Source organism: Cryptotermes secundus, unplaced genomic scaffold (genome assembly GCF_002891405.2).
Source record: "Cryptotermes secundus unplaced genomic scaffold, Csec_1.0 scaffold508, whole genome shotgun sequence".
In the NCBI taxonomy this organism is placed as follows: Eukaryota; Metazoa; Arthropoda; class Insecta; order Blattodea; family Kalotermitidae; genus Cryptotermes; species Cryptotermes secundus.
Genome location: NW_019733326.1, coordinates 328,016 through 354,729, shown reverse-complemented (window position 1 = coordinate 354,729; position 26,714 = coordinate 328,016). Strand labels below are relative to the sequence as shown.

Below are 26,714 nucleotides of genomic sequence, written 5' to 3'. Positions count from 1 at the left end.
GGGGGGGGTAGAGAGCGGATAAACCAGTTAAGTCAAACTTCTTGAACTGACTGCCAATAATGATATTTAAGATAAAAACAGTTGCTAATTTTTAAATGATGTGTATAAGAACTTTCGTGTCTGTTTCAAAATGTGTTCTGGTAAGACCTGCAATATGACATTCACTGTTTACCAAACACTACATATCTGATAACAGACATGTCCAACTGGATCTTGTATTTGCTTCTTTGTATAACTGTTAACAAGGAAATGTAACATACACACTTCTGTGTAGCAATCCTGCATATCAAATGGCAGACAAGAATTCGGGTAAACAGCATTCAGTCAGCAGAAATCGCTGTGGCTGGCTGAAAGAGACTGAAAGAATCTTTGGCATGGGGAAACTGGTAATCCTACGTACATTTCTAATTAAGCATCGACATTATCTAGATAATTCTCAACCCAACACTGGTTCACAAAACAAATAATCTTTAGTTACATAAATCACATTTACATGAGAATCAATCTCCAACACTATACTGTGCAGAATCTATGATTCTGGAGGATCTATCACATATATTCTCTTCTCCAGCTTGGGTTGCGGAAACAAGAATTTGATGACAGATTTATTCAAGTCCTCCAATGCCAGCTGAACATGAATTCTCATAATATCATCTTCTTCATGCTGATACAGTGTTTTCAGAGTCCTGTATAAATCCAGCAGAATATCTTCTACGACCTGTAATTCAGTGAATAACATTACAAGAATACACTTAAAAGAGTAATTATGAAGGTTGTTCAAATGAAACCATCTGAAGGACTGTTCTATGTAAAGAAGTAGAGGCATCAGAAATAATCCCCATGGGTGTTGTCAAACAAACACTATTAACACAGGATTTGTGATTTGCACAGCGGTCGTTATGAAGGGTTTTATCTTCTGGGATATAACACTGTGAAGACTGTCGCACTTATATTTGTGTTGGTGGTGGTGGTAATGACACCATCCTTGGTGAGGTTGGCAGAGCCATGGCTGTCTTTGGTGGGGCCATATCATGGACCAGGGATGCATTGGGACACCTCCTCATGGTTCCGCCAGAGAACGGCAGTCTTGGGGGTTGGATCAGTATGACCTTCCGGCACTGGCAACTGAGTTCCCATAAAGGGCGATGGCTATATGACCGGAGCCTCCCACGCGATGGCATAATGACTCTTGGGTGTCACTACAGTGTACCAGGGACGAATGCAGGAGAGCACTCCTATAGGGTAGCTTCGGCTATTTGAGTTGTCTCCCTAGAGTACCGATAAGGTGCCACAAGCCTTAGGGCTCAACACTCTAAAACGGTTTGACCAACCCATGTGGAGGGATGGGGATGGGGGAGCTCATAAGCTACCCCCAGGGGCGAATTTCTCATGTAAGGTGCCCTGGTTGCAACCTCATGACCAACTGGTGTCGCACTCCCATTAATCATCTGGGATACACTTCTCCCCCCGAATAAGCACTCTGGGCCCTGGAGGCTTGTGAGGGTTTCATTCAACAGAACCAGACCATCTAAGCCGAAGTGTGAGGCATCGTGCTGTGAGCTGCATGGCACTGGGGTGCTAATTAGCCAGTGTCTTGAACGATCCCCTCGGGGCACCAGGCAGCACCCCACTGTATTTATGCCTTCCACCAGTATGGGGTGGCGACCTTTTACCTCCCCAAAACTCGTGGGACCAAAATGAAAGGAACCTAAAACAAAACCGGTCGTAAGGACCTTAAACTGAAGAGGGACCCCCCTCCAAGGGGATCCCTATGAGAAATGCTTCAGCAGGGGGATGGAAGCTCTTGTGAACCACTAAAGGACCCAGATGCAGCCGGAGAACCTGCTGTTGAATTTTCAGCCAAAGGCAGGGACAAACCACTGGTTCAGGACCTTCCTGAGGGCAAACCAAGAACTCTATTGGGAGTCAGCAGTACTGACATACCACTACAGGGGGCTAGTACCTCTACCATACATGCAGTAGGAGAAGGATTGGGACACCTAGTCTCTGGAGTAGGTGGACCCCGTCTAGCGAAAAAAGCCTTGTCTGGATGCGCCAGACGGAAGTTGGAAAAAGCTGGGGCAAGCATAGCAGGAACTGGGGGCAGTCAGCAACCAGGAAATGCAGGCTCGTCCAAGCAGGGAGAAACCCCCACCAGTACCTTTAAGAGGCCAGGGTCAGAGGGCAGTACCCCTACAGAAACGGCCATAACTCCAAAAAGGCCCAGGGACTTACAATGACTTACAATTGACCAGTTGCAACGGGCTGTTATCTTGTCCTTTAATAGGAATTGTCCGGCTAGGACCACTTGCGAACCAAGGAGAGTGCCTTGGTGGAATAAACAGCTGAGTGGGCTTAGAACCAAAACAAGAAGGCTGTTTAATACAGCTAAAAGGACAGGGCAGTGAGACACCTATAAAAAAGCCCTTACCTGTTACAACAAAGAAATAAGGAAAGCCAAGCAATCCTCATGGAAGAGGCACTGCCAGGAGATCAATGATGTACCAGGCAGTGTCAGACTCATGAGAATCATGGCAAAACAGGCAACCAATAAGGTCAGCATGATTAAGCTGCCTAAGAGGCAGTATACTCAAACAGGAAGGGAGACACTGAATGAAGTGTACTTTCCAGATTCAAAACTGATTGATAATTTGGATGATGGAGGGGTCAGCAAAACCTGGGCACTTGCCAAAGCAAGACAAACGGGATTGACTGGAACCTGGCCAAAGTCATAATTAATCAATCAAAAATCAGATGGGCACTGAATACGTTTAGACCATTTAAGTCAGCAGGAACAGATGGAATTGCACTGGCACTTTTACAGCATGGGACAGAACTCTCAGTTCCACACCTATGCCTCACATATAGAGCCTGCATGGCATATGGTTTCATCCACACAGCCTGGAGGCAAGTTAAGGTGACATTTATCCCAAAGCCCAGGAAACTAGTTTACACCAAGGCTAAGGCTTACCATCCTATCAGCCTGTCATCTTTCCTTTTGAAAACGATGGAGAAAATAGCAGATAGGCATATCAGGGACGGGGCATTGAGGACATATCCTCTACACCGAAACCAGCATGCCTACCAAACAGGTAAATCTACCGAAAGTGCACTACATAATGCAGTAACACACATAGAAAGTGTGATTGAACACAAGGATATTGCCTTAGGAGCATTCCTCGACATAGTGGGAGCTTTTGATAGACCCTCATTTGATATAATCAAATATATAATCTTATGTAATCCACGCATAAAGTATATAAAATTATTACATAATATGGAGGTCTTATCAGTCTACATATTCTGTCCTTAAATCTACACAATGGATTCTGGTGCCACTTTGTAATGAGGATCAATAATTAAAGCTTAACCAAATGTCAATTTACTCAAAAGGGGGCCAATATGACAAAAACTGGAAGCTTATATAACAGTTACATTGTTAAGATTGTAACTTTTATCTGAAACACTTTCATTCAATACACAACAAAGGCCTGGTATTCCTTTACGGTGTGTGATATCTCAAATGATGATTACTGCAATCAACAACTGATCTGAATGTATAATAAATTAACATGAAAACCAATGAGGGACTGCGGAAGCACACAGAGACTGAACTGTAAACTATGTATGGTGGGAACCTGTGGGCCACATGAACATGTAGCCAATGTTTCATAGAAGCAACAGTAGTTACGGGTTTCGAGCCGTTAGCCGTAGAAGAATGCAAGGAAAAAATGCTTCAGTGTATGACATAGAAAGTAAATGTATGTTAGGCTCTCACAGTGTTGAGTATAACAATTATTACAAGAGGACAGCAAAGCAGCAGTGCCAAGCTCTTCATGTTTTAAACCCATAACATAATGAATGTAAAGCATAGGAATATTCATTGTCACAGTTTGTCCTTATATTTAGTAATAAGTCTTATTAAGTGAAAACATAAAAGATCATTCAGTAAAATACAAACTGCTGTAGCCCTTTATCTTGGCGTCTGGACATTTCAACTGCTTCTCATGAACAGAATCCTACCACAGACTTTTCACTTTTTAAGCGGCAAATACATCTGATAGAATTTGAGTTTTCAAACGATAGTAATATGTATGTTAGTCTTTATTTACCTGTGCCTGCCTGGGTTTATATGCTTAAAACACAATTAAATACACAACAGTAAATTTGCTACTGTCAGTACTCAGCTTCCTGCTTATACCCAACTACATGAATTTAGCTGTGAACTGAGAACTTAACAGCAACGAGGCTAGTCCAGTTGATGAAGCATTGTATTTGAAAGGTACTCAGGTCAAATCTCAGCTGGGCCACCATCTAGACTGAGGTCTTCAAAAGTTTTCTTCTGTCCCTCCAGGCAAATATGAGGCAGATATTTCAGTCAGGTCATTACTGCTTCCTTCCAAAACAATTCCAATTCAACATTCATTCATCTGTCATCCTATCAGCTGCTGCTGTAGAGAATGTGGTCCTGGAGGCATTGTAAAATGAACCATTAAACAAAAAGGAAACTTAACACTACATACCTTCAGATTATCATGACCAATTCCCTGCAACAGAAGTGAAATGACTAGTACAGCAGCTCTCCTAACTTCCAGTGCAGGATCCGACTGAATAATGCTACGGATACACATAAGAATCTGCAAAAAGAAAAAAAAAAAGATTATATCTTTTGCAAAATATTTTAGAAGACTAAAGACAGAAATGTACTCCTACCATTTTTAAACTGATATCAATCAGTTGTTTATCACCAATTTTGTTCAACTTGTACAGCGAATGCCTTACCAAGGAAGCTCTGGAGGGGCTTGGAGACTTCAAATTAGGAGGGCAAATTATTCAAACTGTGAAATATGCAGATGACCTTGTGTTAATGGCTAAGGAAGAAACTGTGCTACAGGGTATGATTGATAGACTAATCAAAATTGGAAGGTGCTATGGCATGGAAATGAATGTGGAAAAAACAAAAGTAATGAAAATTTTGAGACAATCAATCCCAGTCACAATAAAGATAGACCAAAAACAACTGGAGAATGTGAAATGTTTTAAATATTTGGGTAGCTTGTTAACAGATGATGGAAGGTGTACATGTGAAATTAAATCTAGGATTGCCAATGGCAAAAGCTGCATTTAGCAAGAAGAAGAATCTTTTTACCAGCAAATTGGACTTAAATTTGAGAAAGAAACTATTGAAATGCTACATTTGGAGCATGGCTTTGTATGGGGCTGAAACTTGGACACTTAGGGCAGTAGATCAGAAACACCTGGAAAGCTTCGAAATGTGGTGTTGGAGGATGGAGATCAGTTGGACCGATTATGTGAGAAATGAAGAAGTGTTATTTAGAGTCAGTGAGCAGAGGAATATCCTAAAAGAAATAAGGACGGAAGGCTAATTGGATTGGTCATATCTTACACAGTAACTGCCTTCTAAAAGAAGTTATTGAAGGAAAGATAGAGGGGTGGATAGAAGTGACCAGAAGACGAGGAAGAAGATGTAAGAAGATGCTGGATGACCTTGGGGACAGAAGAGGATATTATCATTTGAAGGAGAAAGCTCTAGGTTGCATCAAGTGGAGGAACTGTTTTGGAAGAGACTGTGGACCTGTCGTCTTGACAGATTACTGATGAATGAATGAATCAATCAGTAACCAAAATTAACGGCCATGGGGATTCATTGTGCTGACCACGTGACACCCTCTATCGGCTAAAGTTGGCACTAACTTCACCAAAAAGCGGTGGTTGCTCGGTCGGTATAGTTCACTTGCAGACTAAAACCACAAAGTTTTTGTTTTGCTTTATCAGTCAGTAATAGACAATTGATAGTGGAGGCCCAAGTACAACTTCAGGTGAGAATCATGGTGGACAAAGTGGCAAAGACACTTTCCTGGGTATCACAAGTATTCTCTTTCTCATCATCATTCCGCCACGGTCACACTCATTAGCCAGGCAGTGCATTATCACACCCTGGTCCATAAACTGAGGGCTTCATTTCTGGTTCAGCACTGGGCTGTTTTCAGCATATGGAAGTGGAAGCTTCTGTTTATAAAACGGTTCACTGCATAAAATATCAGTATATGCAGAAAAATAACACTATTTACCTAATTAAAATTTAATGTTTTTTTTACTGGGGAAATATTTAAAGAAATGTTGCAGAATTCAACTTAGATGTTAAACTAAAATGGCACTTTTACCTTTACTACAAAATTATTATGATAAACTTGTGCACAGTCTCTAATTCTTATCATGGACTTGTTCCAAGACAATGTGATACATATTACAATTATGTATGAGGGGAAATTACTCAAACGCTCAGTCTTTGGCTGCCCTTATGGCTTTATGGGACAAAAATATTGTGACGTGTTGCGCTATGGAGGACACCCCCTCCCTTCCCAGCAGTGACGTGGTGGCATCGGAGCGCTATCATTACTACGGTAACAGGCAAGTCAATACTCCATCCCCTACCCCGCCAGCGGTGACGTAACATTTTCGGAGCGTTGCCGTTGCTACGGTAATAGGCCAGTCAACACCCCGCCCACTCCCATGGTGGCGTGACCAAGGGATGTCACAGTTACTGCACAGCAGGAAACAACTCTAGACAGTGCTGTCAGCAACACCGGTAAACAGGCGACTAGGCAACAAGGAAGCAAGGCGTTTTCCCGTTGTCCAGCTGAGGGTTTATAAGAGAACTATGCTGCCTACGAAGACAGTTTGAATCTAGCAGCAGTCGCGGAAAGAAGAACCGGACACGCATGTGATTAGAAGTGATAGCCTGAGAAGCAGATGCTTGGCTCACAAGAGAAGTAATTGGGAGTGTGTAATACAGTGACATTTGTATAGCGCCTGTATCGTACTGTGAATACGTGTAGACTACTGAGGACAGTGTGACGAGATTTGTGTGTAAGGTTTGTAAAGTGTGGAAACCCGTAACAGTGCTATAATTAATTGTAGCCAAGACTTGTAGGTTGTTAAATAAACCAATTAACGATCTGAACGGCATCTTCAGTGGCAAAAACACGTTACAATATCATGTATAGAAAGATGCGTTCCTACACTGACAACACTACAGTTAAATATAAATTGAAATCATGCTAATACCTGCAATTTAATCTCCATATCAAAGTGTGCTCATAAACAAATGGGCCTACATCCACGTACTACAGCAAACCTTCTAAAAAATTTTTCAGGCCATCAGCCGTGTCAAACGGTTAGTTGGCTGGCTGCATGAGAGCTTTAGACCTTATTTTAGTATTAAAGCTGTGCATGGGATAGTTTAGAAATATACAGTAGACACATGTATTATGTTATACTTCTATATCACAACCACAGGATGTAGTCTGTAAAAAGCAACCACTGCTAGATAATGCCCGCAACATACACACATGCAACAATAGAGGAATGATTTTTTCTGTTGGTCCATGCTGATAGTTATAAGCGGGACAAAGTTTAGTTTATGAATCTGTGAAGAGTAGACAGGAACTGTTCGAGGTGGTATTCTCTGTTGGGTCCACGTTGAAGCTATATATTGGGAACCAAATGTAATATTTAGTTCCAAGGCAGATGACTTCTAAGCTAGCAGTGGGTGTTTGCCTGTGATATCAAGTGGTGGCCAGATGTGGCTGGGATTCAATGGCCAGGAGTTGTGACCATGAGGAACTATGAGATGGTTGGTAGCCAGTAAGGGCATGAACACAGAAGCTTAGGACTCCGTAGTGCAAAGATGCTACCAACAGAAGACTAGTGAAAGCACAGCAGACTGAGGAGACTTAGTGCGTGATGTAGTGAACTGTCGAGCACCATGAATGTGCAATAGCACTATAATTGTAGTTACTGTTTGTAAGAGTCCAATAAATCTGACAGCCAGTTTAAACCAAGTGTCTAGTCACTGAATATGTTACAATATGTTAAATATTGTATTACAAACGGTAACTACAATTATAGTGTTATTGCAAATTCATGGTGCTCGACAGTTCACTACATCACTCACTAAGTCTCCTCAGTCTGCTGTCTTCTCACCTCTTTTAAACTAAGTCACACTTTAGTATCTCCAGTCTGAACAATGTCACTGTTAAGGCGATATTTTAACATAATTCCTACATTCCAATCTGAAGGTCATATACAAATTTCCTTCCCGGCTGCTACATGGCTGCATAATTTGAAGTTTAAAGAGTATTTAAGTCTATAACTGTTGTTCAACAGCAGTGTTCAATTTTCATATTGCTCCAAAATTCTATCAATACCAGCAGAAAACAAATCCATGTGCCACCCAGAGGGAAGTTCTGTGAACAAACCGATATTCAATGAAATCCCTGTTTAATGAACCTGTGGGGGGAATGGGTTTTTCTTACATCAAACACAGGTCTTAATAAATCACAATCAATTAAAATTACATCATGAAACTGTCTGTCTTGTCAGATTCATGCCCTGGCCACTTTAGCTCTGGTACCCAGTGAGTTGGAAGCTGACCTGAATGCTGTGGAGAAAAAAATATATCTTAGCCCTGTCGGGAACTGAACCCTAATACCTTTATCATGTAAGCCCAGTCACTATACCTGCTCAACTTTCTCACTTTATATAACTGTGCTGTATACTTATCTCAGACAAATGTTTTTACATGGCAGTTGAAGCTTCTCCTGCTCGTACACAAATATTCTGAGAACATTTATTGCAAAGTTTACAAAACGCATGTGGAATGACTTAATAAATATGGCTTATAATGCGGATTTCATTACAGTGACAAAAAACTTTGGAACTGCCTATTTCTTAATGTTACATGAACATAGAAACAAACATAAAATGAGGGTCTTTTTCCATCACCTCTGTTATAACAGGCAATTCCTAACTAGCTTTCCCTGTAACCTTTTCTCAAACTGTACTTCCACCTTTATTTCTTAAATAATCTCTAGCTCAGTCCTATCCCTATGTAGGAGAAAGTTCATGTTCCTGAGTCTGAGAGCAGCTTATCCCCTCTTACCCGCTGAGAAATTTACACAACAAGACATCCTCTAAACTTCCTCTTCAGTTCACTAGCTTATTTCATATGTATCATGCTGTTTGGCCAGTTAAATTCTATGACAGTTTACAAAGGCAATGTGCAGGTTCTTCTTGTCCTTGTCACACAGGCCCCCCCCCTTCCTCTGACCTTCCCCATAGCCTAGGTTGGACAATGATGTCACAGAAAACAACACAGCACATATGTCTAAGGTTCTGTCCCTCAAACACTTACTGCGTTTTGGATGGCACAGAGTTAATTTCTTTAAGCCTCCTAATTGTGGCAACATGACAGAACAGCCTAGACTTAGATACACAAGTAAAAGTAACAGGTAACATTGTCCTTGCGCTTAACTAATTAAGCACTATGCCATGAAGGTGTATCAGGGAGAGGATTATAGTGTCACACTTTCCTGACCTTGGGACTAGTCAGAGGTGAGCGGTCAGCTTCACACACTGGCCGCTTTACCCCTGGGGAAGGAGCCCCCAGTACCCATTCTATAGGAGGCTGGATGGGCCCCAGAGCCGGTCTGGAAGACATGGAGAAGAGAAAATTCTTGACCTTACCAGAACTTAAATCTGACCCCTTGGTAATCCAGTACATAGCCAGTCACTATACCAACTATGCTATCCTGGCTCCCTGACTTTGATATGAAGCTTGAAATAATACATCTGTGTGAACTCAGTGGCTTGTAAAAAGTGAAATACTGATATACTGACATAGACTATATATTAGACCTAAGAAAATTAACACTGTTCCCTTTTTCATGAGTAAATACTGCTAAAACTGATTTTGCTATCTCAGTTTCTGACTGTGTTATGAACATAACGAGATGAGGCCTGTGCCACTAAAGTATCATCAGCACACAAACTACAGACTCTGTGTCCTATCCATGCATGTTATTTTCATTATGGGTATGGCAACTTAAATGCACTGAACTGATTAGGTTTGAAAACTAAAAGAGTTACGGGTTCGTGTACAGTTTATGTGCCATTACATAACAACATGCATTTTACAGTGAAGTGCAACTGTTGTTTCACATCCATCCCTTCTGCACATAACATGAAAAAGTTCAGCATAATCCCAATGTGGCATCCAGAATCCATAACACAGTATATTCATGTTCATACAGTAGTGGTGAAATTTAAACTGCTCTGTGTGCCGAGTATGTTACCGAAGGTCAATGCACATCAATGTTGTTTATTCTAGAAAGTTAATAGAATTTTCCGTCCAGTGCGGTAATAGAGGTCACATCACTTTTATTATTCTTGCCTTACATGTTTCGGTTTAATTAAAACCATCATCAGAGGCACTTTTCATACAGCAGAAGACACTGTTAATTAAGCTGGTTCGATGTTCACTTTCAGTTGTGTTATTCACAAATGTATGTTTCGTATTATTGTCATAGGTTTTAGTTACGATGGCACTCGTTGTCCTATAAAAACATAAACATGTAAAGTAATTGACTATGCCAACAGACTATATGCAGCACAAGAATTATCACTTTTCCCACAGTAGATTCCTTATGTTTGGATTAAATCACTATTAAGCTATTTAAAATTTAATTCAAATTGTCATAAGTCGTTGTTGGTTGTCAATTCTTCCCGCAGATGGGAGTCGTCATTCTTGGTGGTGTGTGGGCTTATATGCGTTATGATGTTACGTGTATGCTGTGTCCTTTGTTTATTCTCATGTATATATATAATGGGGGCACACTGTAACGTAGTTGGTTGAGGCACCATGCTACAAAGCAGAAGGTCATGGGTTCAACTAACCCTCTAACAGAAATGAGTACCAGAAATCTTCCTGGGGGTTAAAGGATGGCCGGCACGTAAGGCTGACGTCACCACCATCTGCGAGCTGAACTGTGTAGAAAATGTAGGAGCCTTGACATCTCACAACCCTATGGGTCTTCACAGCCTGTTATAGGGATAGCTCTGCTTCTTTTTTTAACGCACAAATGAAGAATTGTGGCACAATATGGGTGGGACATGAAAGTGTATAACAAATAGTGGATAGCACTTTTCATCATAAAGGACTGCAAGTTAGCAGTTGGTTGCAAGTATAAGAGGATGTATAAGTTTAAGACAGTTGCTACCCTTTGATTCAAATAATGAAAACGATGATGAGTGTTGAATTACTCTACATTACTCTCATATCCTCATTACAACTGCTCCAAAGGAGAAGAAATACTGTCATGCCTGCAATATCATTCAGACATGAGTGTGATACTGCAAACTATGTAAATGGAAGTTGTCCCTAGGCTTAATTAAGCACCATGCCATGAAGACATACAGGTGAGTGGTGATGAGGATGTATTTGTAGTTTAGTATTTCAACCACTTTCAGATAGTATGAGCATTTGCTAGAACGAGCAGTTCTGTGAATTTTATAAAAGCTCATAATATCAAGGCTGCACTGTATATACCTCCTCAGGCAGGCAATTGATGTATGTGCTTACTTCGGTCACAACAGGTCCAATCCTGAAGCCTAATGCTTTGCAAACCTCTCCCAGGTTGGAAAGGCTCGATGCCCTTACAAAATGATCAGAATCTTTTGTGCCAACCAGGAAAGCATTCAGCAGCATCGCCTTGTATGGTGGAACGAGATCTCCTGCAAAAACAAAACAAATATATTACAAGCTCTGACAGAAAATTTGGGCAATTGAAAATTGTAGCATTTTACACAGTATCACCAAAGACAGCAACTCAAAATTCGAGCAGTACTTATCTTGTTGGATGTGATGATACACAGTTTGGTAGATGTATACCAACATTTTACAGGAATGTACTGCCTCCATCTTCACAGCCAAAGAGTAACCCATGCAAGTTGCTGCTTGCTACATAATTAACACTTAAATAATTGTGATCATTATCAAATAATTAGTACACTGAAGATTACTGTATTCTGTGGTATGATACTCCATAGTCTGGAAGACATTTACCTGCTGCCTTCAACCCTGAAGAGTGCTGCAGCAGGTGTCTCCAAAATGCTGGGAAATGTCTTCCAGACTATGTGCCATTACAACCCATGAGACAGGAATCTTCACAGTAAATGGCTGCTTAGTACACTGACTACAAGACATATCTACCCAGTAACTTCGTCACACGGACAAGAACTTCCCCCACTTTCATCTTCAGTACTGCTGAACTGCTGTTATCTGTCACTTTCCTTCTTGTTCTCATCTCTTCATATTCCTCCACAAGAGCTTTAATTACTGTATTGGGAAACACATTTGCCATTACAGCCAAGCCATTGATAGACGACAAGTAGATAAATGAATCCTCGTGCTTCAAGTTCTCCTGAAAGAGTTATTAAGATATTGAACAACAAATTTGGTGTATGACAAACCTCTGATACAGTAAGCCTTATTAAATCTTGTTTCAAATTTGGTTTCCTTTACTTTCTAACTACCAATCATAGTTAGTTTCACAGAAAATAACTGCAATATATTATATGTGCATAATACTCCAATACTGTAATTTCTTTAAAATTCAGTACTTACTTGAAATATACGAAGAATTTGGTTTCGATGCCGCTGGGCTTCTTTATCACTGCTTGATATGAGTTTGGCAAGCTCGATTAATGCGTGACCTCTAACAGGAAGCAATGGGTCACAAACATCAAAGAGAGCTTGTTTACACCGACTCTCCCTCTTTGATTCTACCTTTACCGGACCTTTACTACATGCATTACTCTTCATACAGGAGACTTCCTCCTTAATGGAGTTGGGAGGAGTGTTACGTTTGGTGGCAGGTGCTTCATTATTTGATGAACTCTTTCCATGCCTTTCACTTTTGGGCTTATTTGCAGTAGAACTTTGTGCTGCATTACTGCAGGCTCGTGGCACAGCAGATCGCTGTACAACCCCATGCGTTACAATCTTGTTGCAAACTTCATCAGTAAACATTTTCAATTCTTCATTTGTTACATTATCACGGATCACTCGCAGTGGTTCAACAAGTCGTTTAAAGGGCTCCCAGTTTATATGTCTTGTACTGGCATTATTAACCACAACACTGAGTACCATCAAGATCATAAATAGACTTTCAGTGTCATGGTCTTCAGCACTGTGCTCAAAATCTTTCCTTGTCAGAAGGTTAGCATCTCTTTCCAATAGATACTGAACAAAGAAGATAACATGGGTTGGATCTTCCGTAAGCTTTTCATGAACAGCAGGATTTTCAGCTAAAATAGCTAGAAGTTTCACAGCCACAACGTTTCTTTCAGATCGTCCAACAATATTTAAAATGACTGCATCCTCCAATTCTAGAAGTTCATTATTTAACTTACTTCTCTCACTTTCTAACAGTGCAAGGTCAGATTTTGGATCAGACAGAAGACGCAAGAGGAACACAAACAAATTGTTGGTGACATCTCCCTTCTTGTCTCCTTTCTCTAGTAACTCCACAATACAATCCCCAGCGTACTCAGAACACAAGTCTTTCTTAGGATCCTTCCTAAGCTTCACTTCAACACCTCCTGTTGACCCAAACTGAAATTCCACCCTCTCACTCATCTCAAGCATCCCCTCTGCTTGATCACCAAAGAGAAACGCATTAAAAACTGTATGTAACTGTTTCTGGTTACAACCTGAGAGGAACTTCAGAAGCAGTTCTTCAACTTTCGTTTTTAAATGAGTAGCACTTTGACAGATCTTCAGATGCAAAAGAAACAGCACAGAAGCCACTGAAAACAGATGCTCTGATGGCAAGGGAGACACGCCACTAACAAAGCATTTGTGAAGATTGCTGATACTCCTTGACAATTCATCTTCAGAAACAAGACAGTGTGACGCAGAACTGCCAGCAGCTTTCTGTGAGAGCAGTGGCACTTCTCGATAGAAAGTTGGGCCATGATGGCTGACATTGCAGCAGACTAAGAGAGGGTTCATCAGTACATCCAACACGTAACGCTCAAACATCAGCGGCTTTTCTGAGCACAGGGCCTTCATGCAAAGCAGGGACACAGTGACATATAACTGTGACTGCGTTTTGTCACTCATGTTTAACAATTCAACAATCTGAAATTAAAGACAGATAACAATTATATTAAAACAAGTTTAAGTTGCACCCCAATTACATTTTTTTTTTTAATTTTGAAGAATTTTATCTTCTGGGATATAACATTATGTAGTCTACTGAAAGTCAACAAACATTTCAGAGGAAAATGTCACCACCATCTGCAGGGTCAAAGAATAAACCAAGCAAGAAACTAGTGTGAAAGCAGGTGGCAAGCAGGGCTCAAAGCACTAGCAGCATGAGTTTGGTATTTTATTCTGTTTGAGTAAGAATTAGTATAACAGAATTTAAAAACTTGTGTATTATATTACACTCCTTTGTCTTTTTTCCATAACAAAATGTATTATAAAATTTACTCTACCTACAATATAAAATGAAGCCAATAAAACTAGCCATTGAGAACTACCAAACTAAATGCAATGTTTGCGTTTGTTAGCAAACTGTAAGAAAGATTTTCACTAATTTCCATATTCCCAGACCTGACAGTTCTCAGCAGAAAGCAGTGGGTTTGTTCAAGTTTACCAAATCAGGTATGAGCTTCAGGACATGCATGGGTTACAAAAGAGCCTTAGTTAGGGTGCATCACCCTCCCTCATTCAACAGAGATGTCATCAATGCTCTGTCACTTCTTGCCACACTTCTCCCCACCTGCTACTTAAAGGCCAGTTCTGAGGAACACGGCCTATGTTCATAACTGTTCCTCCATTTGTCAGTGTGCAAAATGTTTCAGAAACACATCATCATGAAACTACATGAACAAGAATTAAAAAGGAGGAAATTTGACTCCACCTGAACTGACTGACATTGTGAACTTCAAATATTCCAATAGCAATGCAGCAAAAGCACAATTCATTCAATCAGAAAAATAAATAGGAACAAGAGAGCATGATTAGTAGCTACTGAGAAATACAGTGCAAAAATAGAGATTTACAGTCTCAAAAATTGCAGAAATGTTATGGCCATTATAACATAACACTTACATCCCCAGATACTGGCAACAAAATCTGCCTTGTGCCAAAATTAAAATCTATTTAATTACGAGCATGTGATGTCCAACTGTATATATGACTACACAAAATACAACTTTACCTGAGTACAAATGTTTTTGTAGTACTGTTCTGCATGCTGAACGTGAACAGTTAGAATAACCTTCACTACAGTGTCCAATTTGCTCCAATCCAAACCAATGTCACACGAGGTGTCACAGATGGCACGCACCAATGCACTCACACCACCAGGTCTAATAAGACACTGAACAAGGAGCGGGATGCAGCAGCGTTTCAGCCAAGTTGGGGGGGAGGACTGCACCCCATGCTGCAGAAAATCAATCATTCAGTATTTATCATTAAAACTGGAGCTGGGATAGTGCAGTCGGTATAGCGACTGGCTACGGGCTGGACAACCTGAGTCTTGGTAGGGTAAAAAGTCTCTCTTCTACACATCGTCCAGACCAGCTCTGAGGCTCACCCAGCATCCTATCCAATGGGTACTGGGGGCTCTTCCCTGGGGGTAAAGTAGCAGGGGCATGAAACTGACCACTCACCTTCAGCTAGTGACAAGATCAAGAAAACGTGGATCCATACATCCACCTACTCAGTTCGGGGCCTTAGGAAAAGCCAATCTCTTTCTAAGGGGCCCCCCTAAGGAAGCGATCACAGTCTGTTTCAGCATTCACCTGCACAGACTGGCAAATATACTGTGACACATATATCCCAAACTGAGTACGTGTCTTCCTTTCTCACCAGAAGACGGAAACAGATCCAGTTTCTGAAACTTCGTGTCCTCTATTACCTATATTTCCGGACGACAGAAAAAGTCCAGAAACCCAGTAATTCTGCTTGTAGTTATGTTCTGTAAGTGTTAAATAAATACTATTACCAACCTAAACCCCATCTATAATGACATATATGTGTGTGACAGTATATTTGCCAGTCTATGTAGGTGAATGCTGAAACAGACTGCGAGCACTTCCTTCCACAACCTTTCCATTCATAGGTTATAATCACCATCCCATGTTACTGATGGCACATAAAAAAGTAGTTCATAGAGCATCATAAAATAAACCAAGAACCATATTTCTATCTACATGTACATAGCTCTGCATTCCAACAATGTATTTTCTACATGACCTTCAAAAGGGGTGGCATAAACAAAACCAATTTTTTTTTACATTATATCATTCTCTTTTCCCCGATTTGACACTTATTTTAGGAGGTCCCTTAAGAATGGTAAAATTATGACTTCACTGTAATAACAATTTCAACTGAACAGACTGAACTAGGACACTATATCTAAACATAAACTTCCCAACAAACAAGTTGGAAACCGTCTGCTGCTTCAAGGTTTATAAACTTGCAAGTACATATGGGAACGGGAGGATCAAATCTGACTTCCTTGTTAACACGGCGCAGTACACAAAACAGAAATTATATCTCGACATACATGTGTTGCTGCTGAGAAGTCTGTGTACACATTATACCTTGTGTAGGCAACAATAACAGAGAAGTTGTACGTGAGACTGCGTTGATATCCCACCAGTGTATGCACCATCAATACCATAGTAGTTGGAGTGTATATGGAAAAGTGTGCACTGCTCTGGATGATAATCAGTCAACCATTTCATATTGGAATCAATGCCACAACTACCTAATATGCAACACCTACTGGTATACACATGGATAGAATTCCCAACTTCAGCAGTCTAAATCGTTACAATTTCTATGCATGTCAAGAGTAATAAACCAGTCTGTAGGTTGAAGTATAATATTAAAATGGACCTTAAAAGACAAGATGGGGGGGCATGTATTGGATTCATCTGGCTGAGAATAGGGACCAGTGGTTGGCTCTTGTGAACATGGTAATGAACCTTCAGGTTCCAAACAATACTGGGAAATTCTTGAACAGCTAGATGACTGGTGGCTTCTCAAGAAGGATTCAGCTTCAAGAAGGCAGCTAGTTACTTATGTATAACTGATCATCCAGTTTCACTAGTCTGAACAAACCTCTCCCCACTTCATTCACCACAGCATGCTGCTCAGGAAGTCGGCTATAACCTACTCCTTGGAGCTGAGCCCTTCTTGAGAAACCACCAGTTGCTCAGCTACGCAAGAAATTCTCAACGTTTTACACAATCTGAAGGTTCACTACAACAGTGTTTCTCAACCACTGGGCCATGGTCCAGTACCGGGCCCTGGCATCAATTATACCAGACCCTTGCCTTATAGAAGAGAGAATTTACTGGGCTGCGGTCTGACAAAAGTTGAGAACCACTGCATTACAATGTTCATAAGAGCCCTTCACTGCTCCCTATCCTGAGAGAGGTCAATCCAGTCCATAACAGTGCATCATGTCTCTAAGAACTATTTTAATATTATCCTCCCACCTATGTCTACATCTTCTTAGTGGTCTCTTTCCTTCTGGGTTTCTCACCAAAATCCTGTATGCATTTCTCTTGCATCCCTGCATACTACATGCCCTACCAATTTCATCCTCCTGCTCAAAAAATTACAAATGCAATCAACTTATTTTACCTCCTTGCAATAATGAATACTTGTGAAACTCGATACTATGTGCCAATGGACATGCCTCTCTCTTTCTGTGGCAAAAGATGTAGCCCAGCTACTTGAGTGAGGATTATGTTAAAGAATCTCACAAGCTGGAAGGTCGCAAGTTTGATTCCAAGTGAGGTCATTGAACTATTCAATTGACCTAATCCTTCCAGCCACAATATGTCCCTGGGGTCAAATCAACCTATAACAGAAATGAGTACTAGGAATCTTCCTGGGGGTAAATGGCAGCTGGCACGTAAGTCTGACCTCACCACCACCTGTGAGCCAAATGTCTATAAAAATTTGGGAGCCTGAACATCTCACAACCCCATAGGCCTACATGGCCTGTTACAGAGATAGCTTTTTTTAATACTTTACAAGTGGCCTCCATAGTCTAGGGGTAACGTTCCCACCTCATGACTCAACGTACTCGGGTTCAAACCCGGCGGAGGTCGTGGAATTTTTAAGGGTGGAAAAATTCAGGGAACAAGTCCTCTGGGAGGGACTTCAAGCCGTGTGTCCCGTGTCGTAGATTTAGGGCAGGTAAAAGATCCTCCTGTCTCTAGGAGACCTCTGAGCAAAATTAGGCAAAGTTTCCCGCCCAAGTACTTTCCAATTCCTCCGGTAGATTGGAAAGTATCGGGGACCACTGCCAGAGAAGGCCGACCTCGCTGGCAGAACAGGGCTGATAGCGAGCACCAGTACTGGAAGGGCATGGCAACTGGTAGAATATTAAAGGGGGACACACAATAGATTAAAAACTAGTCGCAGTGTATGGGGAAACCCACCCCCTCCAACAACAACAACAACAACAACAACAATAATAATAATAATAATAATAATAATAATAATATTTTACACCATTCTCAACCTCAGCACTAGATGGAGGTGAGTGGTCAGCTTCACTCCCTGAATGCTTTACCCCTGAGGAAAGAGTCGCAGTACCAACTGGACAGGAGACTGGGGGAGCCCCAGAAGTCACTGTGAAGTATAAAAAATTCTTCTGCCCTTTCCAGGAATCATACCCTGGCCATTCAGCCCATATTTACAATGATTCAGCTATCCTAGCTCCTCCCAGTGATACAGAAGGCTCTTAAAATATTACTGTTGTTCATAAACATTACAAGAACTGAACGTCTACAACGTACCTTACTTCTAGCTGAACCATGAAGTAAAATCAGTTCCTTTATTATAAGTGGTTGATATAATTTATTTATTAGGGACAAGAAGCATTTTTTGAAGTAACTCCGATCCTCCTGTAACCTTCCCCAGAGCTCTGGTGTCATCACAAATTCTTCCCCATTGTTATCCTGTTTGCTGCTACTGGAAGCAGTAGGGGAAGATGAGGAAGCACTTCCTACAGGCTTCTTCAGTGGGGCAAAGCTCAGTTGTGCCAGAGATGCTACCAGGTCTCCAAGGTGTTGCACCAGAATCAAACTTCGCAGAGAGGGCTGCTCAAAGCAGGCCACCAATCCTCGTGTCACACCAGACAAACGTTCATACTTCTACACAAGAAAAGACAATAAAAATTTGTTATAAAATGTTCACAAGAGCAATGGAAATGTAATACTTAACATCTGACTGTTGCGGTAACCCTCCTGAGTATAAACTTCATATTTTTATCTATTATTTGGGAACTTGTTAAAGCATATCATAAATTCTTCACTTTTATTTGAAGAGAATTCAAATAATGAAGTAACTAATACACAATTTCCCATTTCTCAGTTTCACGTATGCTTTATCAAACATCAGTGTGTACAGCTTAGGCTGCAAGTAGCTATAGCACTAAACTGTAAAGCAATTAGTGAATAATAAGTTGGAATGGATGTGGAAGGAAGCAGTCATGGCCTACTTTAAGATACTATGCCTACATTTGAGTACATGAACTGAGGAAAACCATGAAAAATCTGTCAGGCAGCTGGTTTCTAGGTTCAGCTTTGAATCCATACCTCCTGAATTCGAAGGAGTAAGATACTATGCCTGCATTTGGGTACATGACCTAAGAAAAACCATGAAAAATCTGTCGGGCAGCTGGTTTCTAGGTTCAGAATTGAATCCATGACCTCCTGAATTTGAAGGAGTAAGATACTATGCCTGCATTTGGGTACATGACCTGAGAAAAACCATGAAAAGTCTGTCAGGCAGCTGGATTCTAGGTTCAGATTTGAATCCATACCTCCTGAACTCGAAGGAGTGCAAACCATTCTACTGCAACATTTCACCCTATGACCTCTTAGGGAGCAGATGAGAGGTTTCCATACTTTATTTAGAACATTTACTGTTCTGTCTTCATATCCATTTGCATTATACAGTATTTGTTTAAATATATCTGACAAAGAATATTACTCTCAGATGTCTTATCCCCTGCCACACACACGACATGTGGGAAATGGTAATGTGCTTCTTATATTTTTTAAAACTCCCTGATTAGTACTCAAGTCAGAATACTCCAGCAGTTATCTGTGTATCGAAAATCCATATTTCAGCACATTCTTCATGCTTAGTCTTATTCCATCAATAAGACATGTATTTTGTCATATAACTACTTAGACGTGCACCTGGTTAAATTTTTACAAGAATTTTAGTTTACTTTCCAGTCTTAACAAAAAAATCCTGCTTATGAGCTCACCTGTTCTGATTGGATGAAGTGAAAAAGTTCACTTAATTTTGATTTTTTAAAGGTTATTTTATGTTGTCATCAATAACTAGACTATACAGCATCAAACAGTACAAAATATGAATGATGAATTGGAAAAGATCTGGAAACAAGCAGTTATGGCATAATAGAGGTACTATCCCAATATTTCCTAAGAGAGAGTGAGGAAAATCACAAGAAACCTCACTCAGGATAGCTCGTGCCTCCCATGAATAAGTAATGGACCAATGGGACTAGTGACACATGCAGTAGAATAGTTGGTTGACGCACTATGTTACAAAGTGGAAGACTGTGGGTTCAATTCCTGATGAGGTCACTGGAATTTTCAGTTGACCTACTCCTTCCAGCCACACTATGGCCCTGGGGTTGACTCAACCTCTAACAGAAAAGCATACCAGGAATCTTCCTGGGGGTAAAAGTGCTGCCGGCACGTAAGGCTGACAACCTCAGTGTCATGTGAGCCATCTAGAAAATGCGGGAGCCTCGATGTCACACATCTCTATAAGACTCTATAGCCTGTTACAGGGATAGCTTTACCAATGAAATGAAATTCTATATGAAGAGAGAATATAAACATTTCTAATATATGAAATTTTGTTTACAATATATTACTAAATACGTAGGTCATACCGAAAGTCATGAGCAGCTTTTTTTTTTTTTTGCACCCAACCTGGGAACAGCAGATGAAAGAGAGTATGGTGGTAGGTAGAACCAGCTGTTATGTTAACCTTGAGTGTCTTGTGATGTCAATAGCTTGCAATCACATGACCAGTATCACTCCTAACAAAATGGCCGACGATATGTCGTTTCGCCAGTGTGCTGTCATTGAATTTCTTGTGAAAGATGAAATCCCTGATGCAGAAATTCACAAGAGACTTCAGTGTGCTTATGGAAGTGTGTGCATGGGTGCGAGCAGTGTTCAAAGATGGGTGAAACATTTTAAAGATGGGAACACCAGCATCAAAGATGAGCCTTGGAGCGATCGTCCTCGAACAGCCTCAACTGAACGCCACAAAGAAAGAGTAGATGAGATCATTCAAGATGACGGGCATGTGACTGTGGACACAATAGCCCAAAAACTTGGAATAGGGCACAGTGCAGTACAGGAGAGGATTGAAAGCTTGGGCTATATGAAAGTTTGTGCTCGTTGGATCCCGCGGTTATTGACCAAAGACCACAAATGTCAGTGAAAAGCCATCACCTCAGAACTGTTGCAGAGATATCGACATGAGGGCGATGATTTTTTGCTCTGTATTGTGACAGCTGACAAAAGCTGGTTTCACCATTTCGAGCCTGAAACGAAACGGCAGAGTATTGAATGGCACCATTTGCATTCTCCATCAAGAAAGAAGGCAAAGACAGTGCCATCAGCTGCGAAGGTGATGGGCACAGTCTTCTGGGATGCAGAGGGGTTTATTCTGGCCGAATTCCTGGAACCTGGGCAAACCATCAATGCTGCTCATTATGTCCACACGCTGCACAAGCTCCGTTGTGCATTGCATGATAAACGTCCAAGACGAAACATCATCATCCTGCATGACAACGCTCGCCCCCACGCTGCTTGCCTCACATTGGAAGCAATTGCAAAGATGGGGTGGGAAGTTCTTCCACACCCCTCCCATAGCCCTGATCTGGCACCCTCCAACTACCATTTTTTCATATTTGTGAAGAATCAGCTGCGTGGACAACGTTTTGAGACAAGAGAGACAATTCAGAAAGCAGTGCGTCAGTGTCTTCGGATGGCTGGAAAGGAATTTTACAGAAGGGGAATGTTCAAACTCCCAGAATGCTGGGAGAAATGTGTACAAAGAAGTGGCGATTATGTGGAAAAATAAAGAAAGGTCTGTAGATTGTGGTGGTGTATTTGATTTGTCAATAATAAAGCATGTTACTTTACAAAAAATTGTTGCTCATGATTTTCAGTATGACCCTCATATTAGCATGACAACAGAGCAAAATGTTGAGGCTGCATTTTTAGGAGTTGGGATTTGTAATTAGTAGTAAGTTTTACGCAATAAATACTACTAATACCACTATCACTATCATTATCACCACTACCACTACCACTATGATGACGATGACTACAAAGACGACAACATTCTATAACTTTAAGTTACAAGCAGTCATGAAAGCCAGATTCCAGTATGATTTGATCCTACAATTACCATGAAGCAAACATTCTAATCCATGAGAAAATTTCATTTTATATTGTAACTCATTACCATGTGAGATCTGAGGTTCTTGCAGTCTTCTAGCATGTCACACCATGTAATGTGGTAGACAGGTATCACTTATTTTAAAGGAACTTGCTGCCTACATGTTCAGGATAGATATCCTGAAAATGGAAGCAGCAGATTCTTCCAACACAACTGTATGTACCTATCAACTGATACAATGTGACTTCCCTGAATACAGTACTCTTAAACTCATTATGACTTAAACATAACTTTAGCAACAGAAGATCTGTATGACAAAATCTAAGCAATAGTAAAGCACATTGTATGAGTTCTACCTGGAACTACTTGTTGTTTACCTACATAATTATTAATTATACAAAAACGTTTCAAGTTCAATGGACTGATTTGACCTGGACCCTTCAGTCCCTACGACTAGCACTGAATGTGCCTGTACCTTCAGGGCTGCTCAAGAATATCACCATGAGTGGATGACATGTTAACATCCTCCCTAATTAAAATAATCCTTCAATTTATTTAATACAATTTTACTTAGCAGTCAGATACATCCTGTTAAACTGTTTAAATCTTGTTAATTTAACCTTCTAGTAATTAAAAATAAACAAATAATAACACTTCAAATTATACAGTACAATATTGGTAATCCGACATGTATGGGACCAAGGTACCACCATATTACTGAAAACAACAGACAACTGATAAGAGTCATAACAAATTTATTAAGTTGTACTCAATCTTCTCTCATTTTTGCTGATATTGTATACCATGTCACATCCCACACCATACTCTTTAGCAAAATTAATAAGTTTTCCACCTTTTATCAAGTTTCTTAATTATTTCTGCTTTAGCACTTAAAAGTTTTATGTTTAAGTTTGTCAGAACTGGACAGATTCAGCACGCATTAAATCCACCGCTGTATGAAAAGTACTGTACAGGAATGTATAGTATTGAAGAACAGAAACACTGTCTACTAGCGAAGGTTTAAATAAATCAGTTTGTGAAGCTCAAATGAACACAAGTCAGCCTCTGCTGCCTGTAGAAACCAGCACAAGGTCGCAGACACCTGTCTGGCGCCTGATACCAGATTACTGGATGCGTCAGACTAGCACACAGTTGGATTACTGAGACTGTACTGTGATGCAAAAACAAGAATGTGCAGATCATTGTCTTCTGGGTTGACATTGCATAATACTGTAGGTCAACAGTAATGTTTCAAAGTAATATTCTGCCTCCATCTTCAGGGTCAAGTGCAGCATGTCTCTCCAAAACTCTGATATCCACCTACAATATTGTAGTGTGTAGAGCCATTGCTATGTAATGACCGCAAGATGGGCAGATATACCAGGCCCTTTCTGGACAACAGCTCAGTAAACATGTTCCTGCAGCAACAGACATGAATGCAACAACAGAAGAGCTGTGCCTTTTTATACGGTCCATGCCAAGACGTTTTAAGCAAGGGAAAAGGTTAGAGCTTTTTTTTATTATTATTGCTAGTGGGGTGGGACTAAGTCCCTTGTACTGTGGCCACTTCTGGCCTATTGTACCAGCCCCAGATGATAGATGAGGGTGATTGTGGAGCAACTGGTGGAATGAAGATTGGCAGGGGAAACTGAAGTACTTGGAGAAAATCTGCCCCAGCACCGCTTTGTCCACCACAAATCCCACTTGACCAGACCCAGGATCGAACGCGGGCCGACACTGTGGGAAGCCAGTGACTAACCGCTTGAGCTATGGCATGGCCAAGGTTAGAGCTTAGTCAGTTCTGTACAGGAGTCTGTGAAGACAGGAACTGAGCCAGAGGGAGAGGAATAGCCATTGTTGGAGCCCTTAACAGGAAACGTCTAGTAACAAACTGAGAACACTACACTGTGTGCTCTAGTGAACTATAAAATGTGGAAATAAAGATAGTGATATAGTATTTGTTGTTACAACCTGTAAGTTGTCAATAAATCTATTCACCAATCCAAACCCTGTCTACAGTCACCCATACACATGCCATGATATATAAGGTGTCACAAACCAGAACACTATCAAACATATAAATAGGAGCATAATGAACATACCTCCAGGATAACAAGCTCCTCAACCTTCAACTTGTGTGAGCTTGTGGACCGAGCTGCAAGAGAAATGCCCACACCAGGCAACAGGCTCGGCAGAACACCCATAGAAATTACAAACTGCAGACAAGTTCTGATTGTCTTCTGCTGACTCACGCTCAGTATATCAGCAGCTGCCTGCTGAGGATCTGCTTGCTCTTTTCCTTTGCATTTTGTCACCTTTTCACTTAAACATTTCTTCAGTGACAGTAAAATATATAATGACACACATACGAACCGCCACCTGAAAAACGTTACGGTTCCCTTCATTCGAATGCAATGGCACTAAAAAAAACAGTGAAGAGTTGTGAAGAAGAAAACAAGAAGCTAAGGAGCCTGTTGTCATACACTGAATTAATACCAGCCATTTTCATGTACTTTTCTGTCGGTTTTTTAACAATGCATTTTCAGTTTCGTGACTAGAGCATCAGATGGTATACTGATGGATAAATGATGAATTTGAAGGAACTGAGAAGGAAGGAGACATGACCTACTTTAGGTACTACCCTGGCATTTGCCTGGTGTGGCTGCAGAAAACCACGAAACCCTCAGTCATCTTGGCCAGTGACATGGCCAAGATTTGAACGTCCCAAACAAAAGTCTAGAGTATTACTCCTGTATCAACTCATTCAGTCGTTTTAATATTATCATGCAAAATGTAATGCCCTCAGGGTGCCACCAGAATACAGAAGTGCTTGGGGAAACCCCAGACTCCTTCAAGACCTATACAATGATTGACAAGCTCAATATCCAGACAAAGCATCAACTGGGATAAAGATGCCCTGAGGAGAACATTTAGGAGTCTCACAAAACTGATCCAGTGATACCATTCATGGAAACCAAAGAATTCAATTGTTGTTTTCAATCAAAATGCCAGAATAAGAACAATAAAACTGAATCACACACCCAGTGAACTGAAGCATCTCTTAATGTTACTGGGAGAAATTAGGAGTATTCATGCACTGGTTGCCTCTGTTATCAGCGGTCTTTATTTTCAGGAGAAAGTGTACTGAAACCTGCATTTTGTATTTTTTCAATACTGGATGTTATAACTGGACTGTGAGTACAGTAGAGTAAATTAATAATAAAAACAAACAAAAAATAAAAGTAACGACTCCTGACAGTTTATAAAAGCGAAAAGCAACACAGCACTGTCCGTATCTTGAGAATGAATATTTACATCTGCAACAGCCTGGCAACATCCATGAAAACACATGTGAATAACAACTTAAAATATGAAGTCCAAAAAGCTCATCAACAGCCAGAAAAATTATTATAAAACATTATTACATAACGTTAAATTTTCTGAGGACCACACAGCACAATTCAGAGCTGTCAATATAGCCCATATGTTACTAAAAAAATAACTGCAATTTAAAAAACACTTGTAAGTATTGTATCACCTGACAATGCCCAGTTGAATGGTCGAAACATGCAGCCATTTTTAATAAACAGTTGAATGGGTATACATTCTTAGAGTTGCGTAGACTGAACATGGCAATCAGATTAGTAATAAACTGACCTGTTAAGAAAGGAAATAAATAATCCAGCCAACCATATAAAAATGGTCCAGGCCTACTGCATTAATGACACTCCACTCAATGAACCAAACAATTATTATTATAATTCCACAGTTAATAGCATTAAAATTCTCTGACTGCCCCAACTGATAACATACACAGGGTATCCCAGGAGGAATGTGCCAGGCTTCGGGAGGGTGTTCCTTATGTTAAAGTATGTTGATATAACCCAAAACATCTATGTCCAAAGTTGAACAGTTACAGAGATAATGGCCAGAGAAGTGTGAAACTTTGACAGGTGTTACACACTTGTTGATTACTAAATACATATTAAAACTGCCAGGAATATGGTTTCTGTAATGTTAATAATGTACATAACATCAAACTAACTTCTGAGTGACATGAAGCCATTAAATTGAACTACAAAAAAACTCGCACGCCATGTCATATTTGTCGCTAGGGTTCCAAGCACTTTACATGACACATGAATGGCAAGCACTGACGTAACATGGCTGACTGCGCATTCTGGTATGCAAGTGTATGAAGCTAGTGTTAGCCGTCATCACCACACTCAAGGACAAACATCGATAAGACTTGTCAACTGACAGGTACAGTGCGTGGACCCGCCAGAAGACCACATTTTCTCGGGCCATTATCTCCATAACCGTTCAACTTTGGACATAGGTGTTTTGGGTT

General features: G+C 40.6%; 1 protein-coding gene across 1 annotated transcript in view; it reads right to left on the bottom strand.

Annotated features, from left to right (window-relative positions):
- Positions 1-288: 288 nt before the first annotated feature.
- Positions 289-26,714, bottom strand: part of LOC111868010 (transport and Golgi organization protein 6 homolog) — a 38,916-nt gene continuing 12,490 nt past the window's right edge. The window contains exons 3-10 of the mRNA XM_023858343.2: positions 24,466-24,742; positions 18,700-19,056; positions 15,093-15,317; positions 12,488-14,005; positions 12,074-12,284; positions 11,444-11,595; positions 4,524-4,637; positions 289-718 (exon numbers count right to left, since the gene is read on the bottom strand). Coding sequence (XP_023714111.1) covers positions 530-718; positions 4,524-4,637; positions 11,444-11,595; positions 12,074-12,284; positions 12,488-14,005; positions 15,093-15,317; positions 18,700-19,056; positions 24,466-24,742 — 3,043 coding nt within the window. The 3' untranslated portion in view covers positions 289-529. The remainder of the gene's footprint in view (positions 719-4,523; positions 4,638-11,443; positions 11,596-12,073; positions 12,285-12,487; positions 14,006-15,092; positions 15,318-18,699; positions 19,057-24,465; positions 24,743-26,714) is intronic.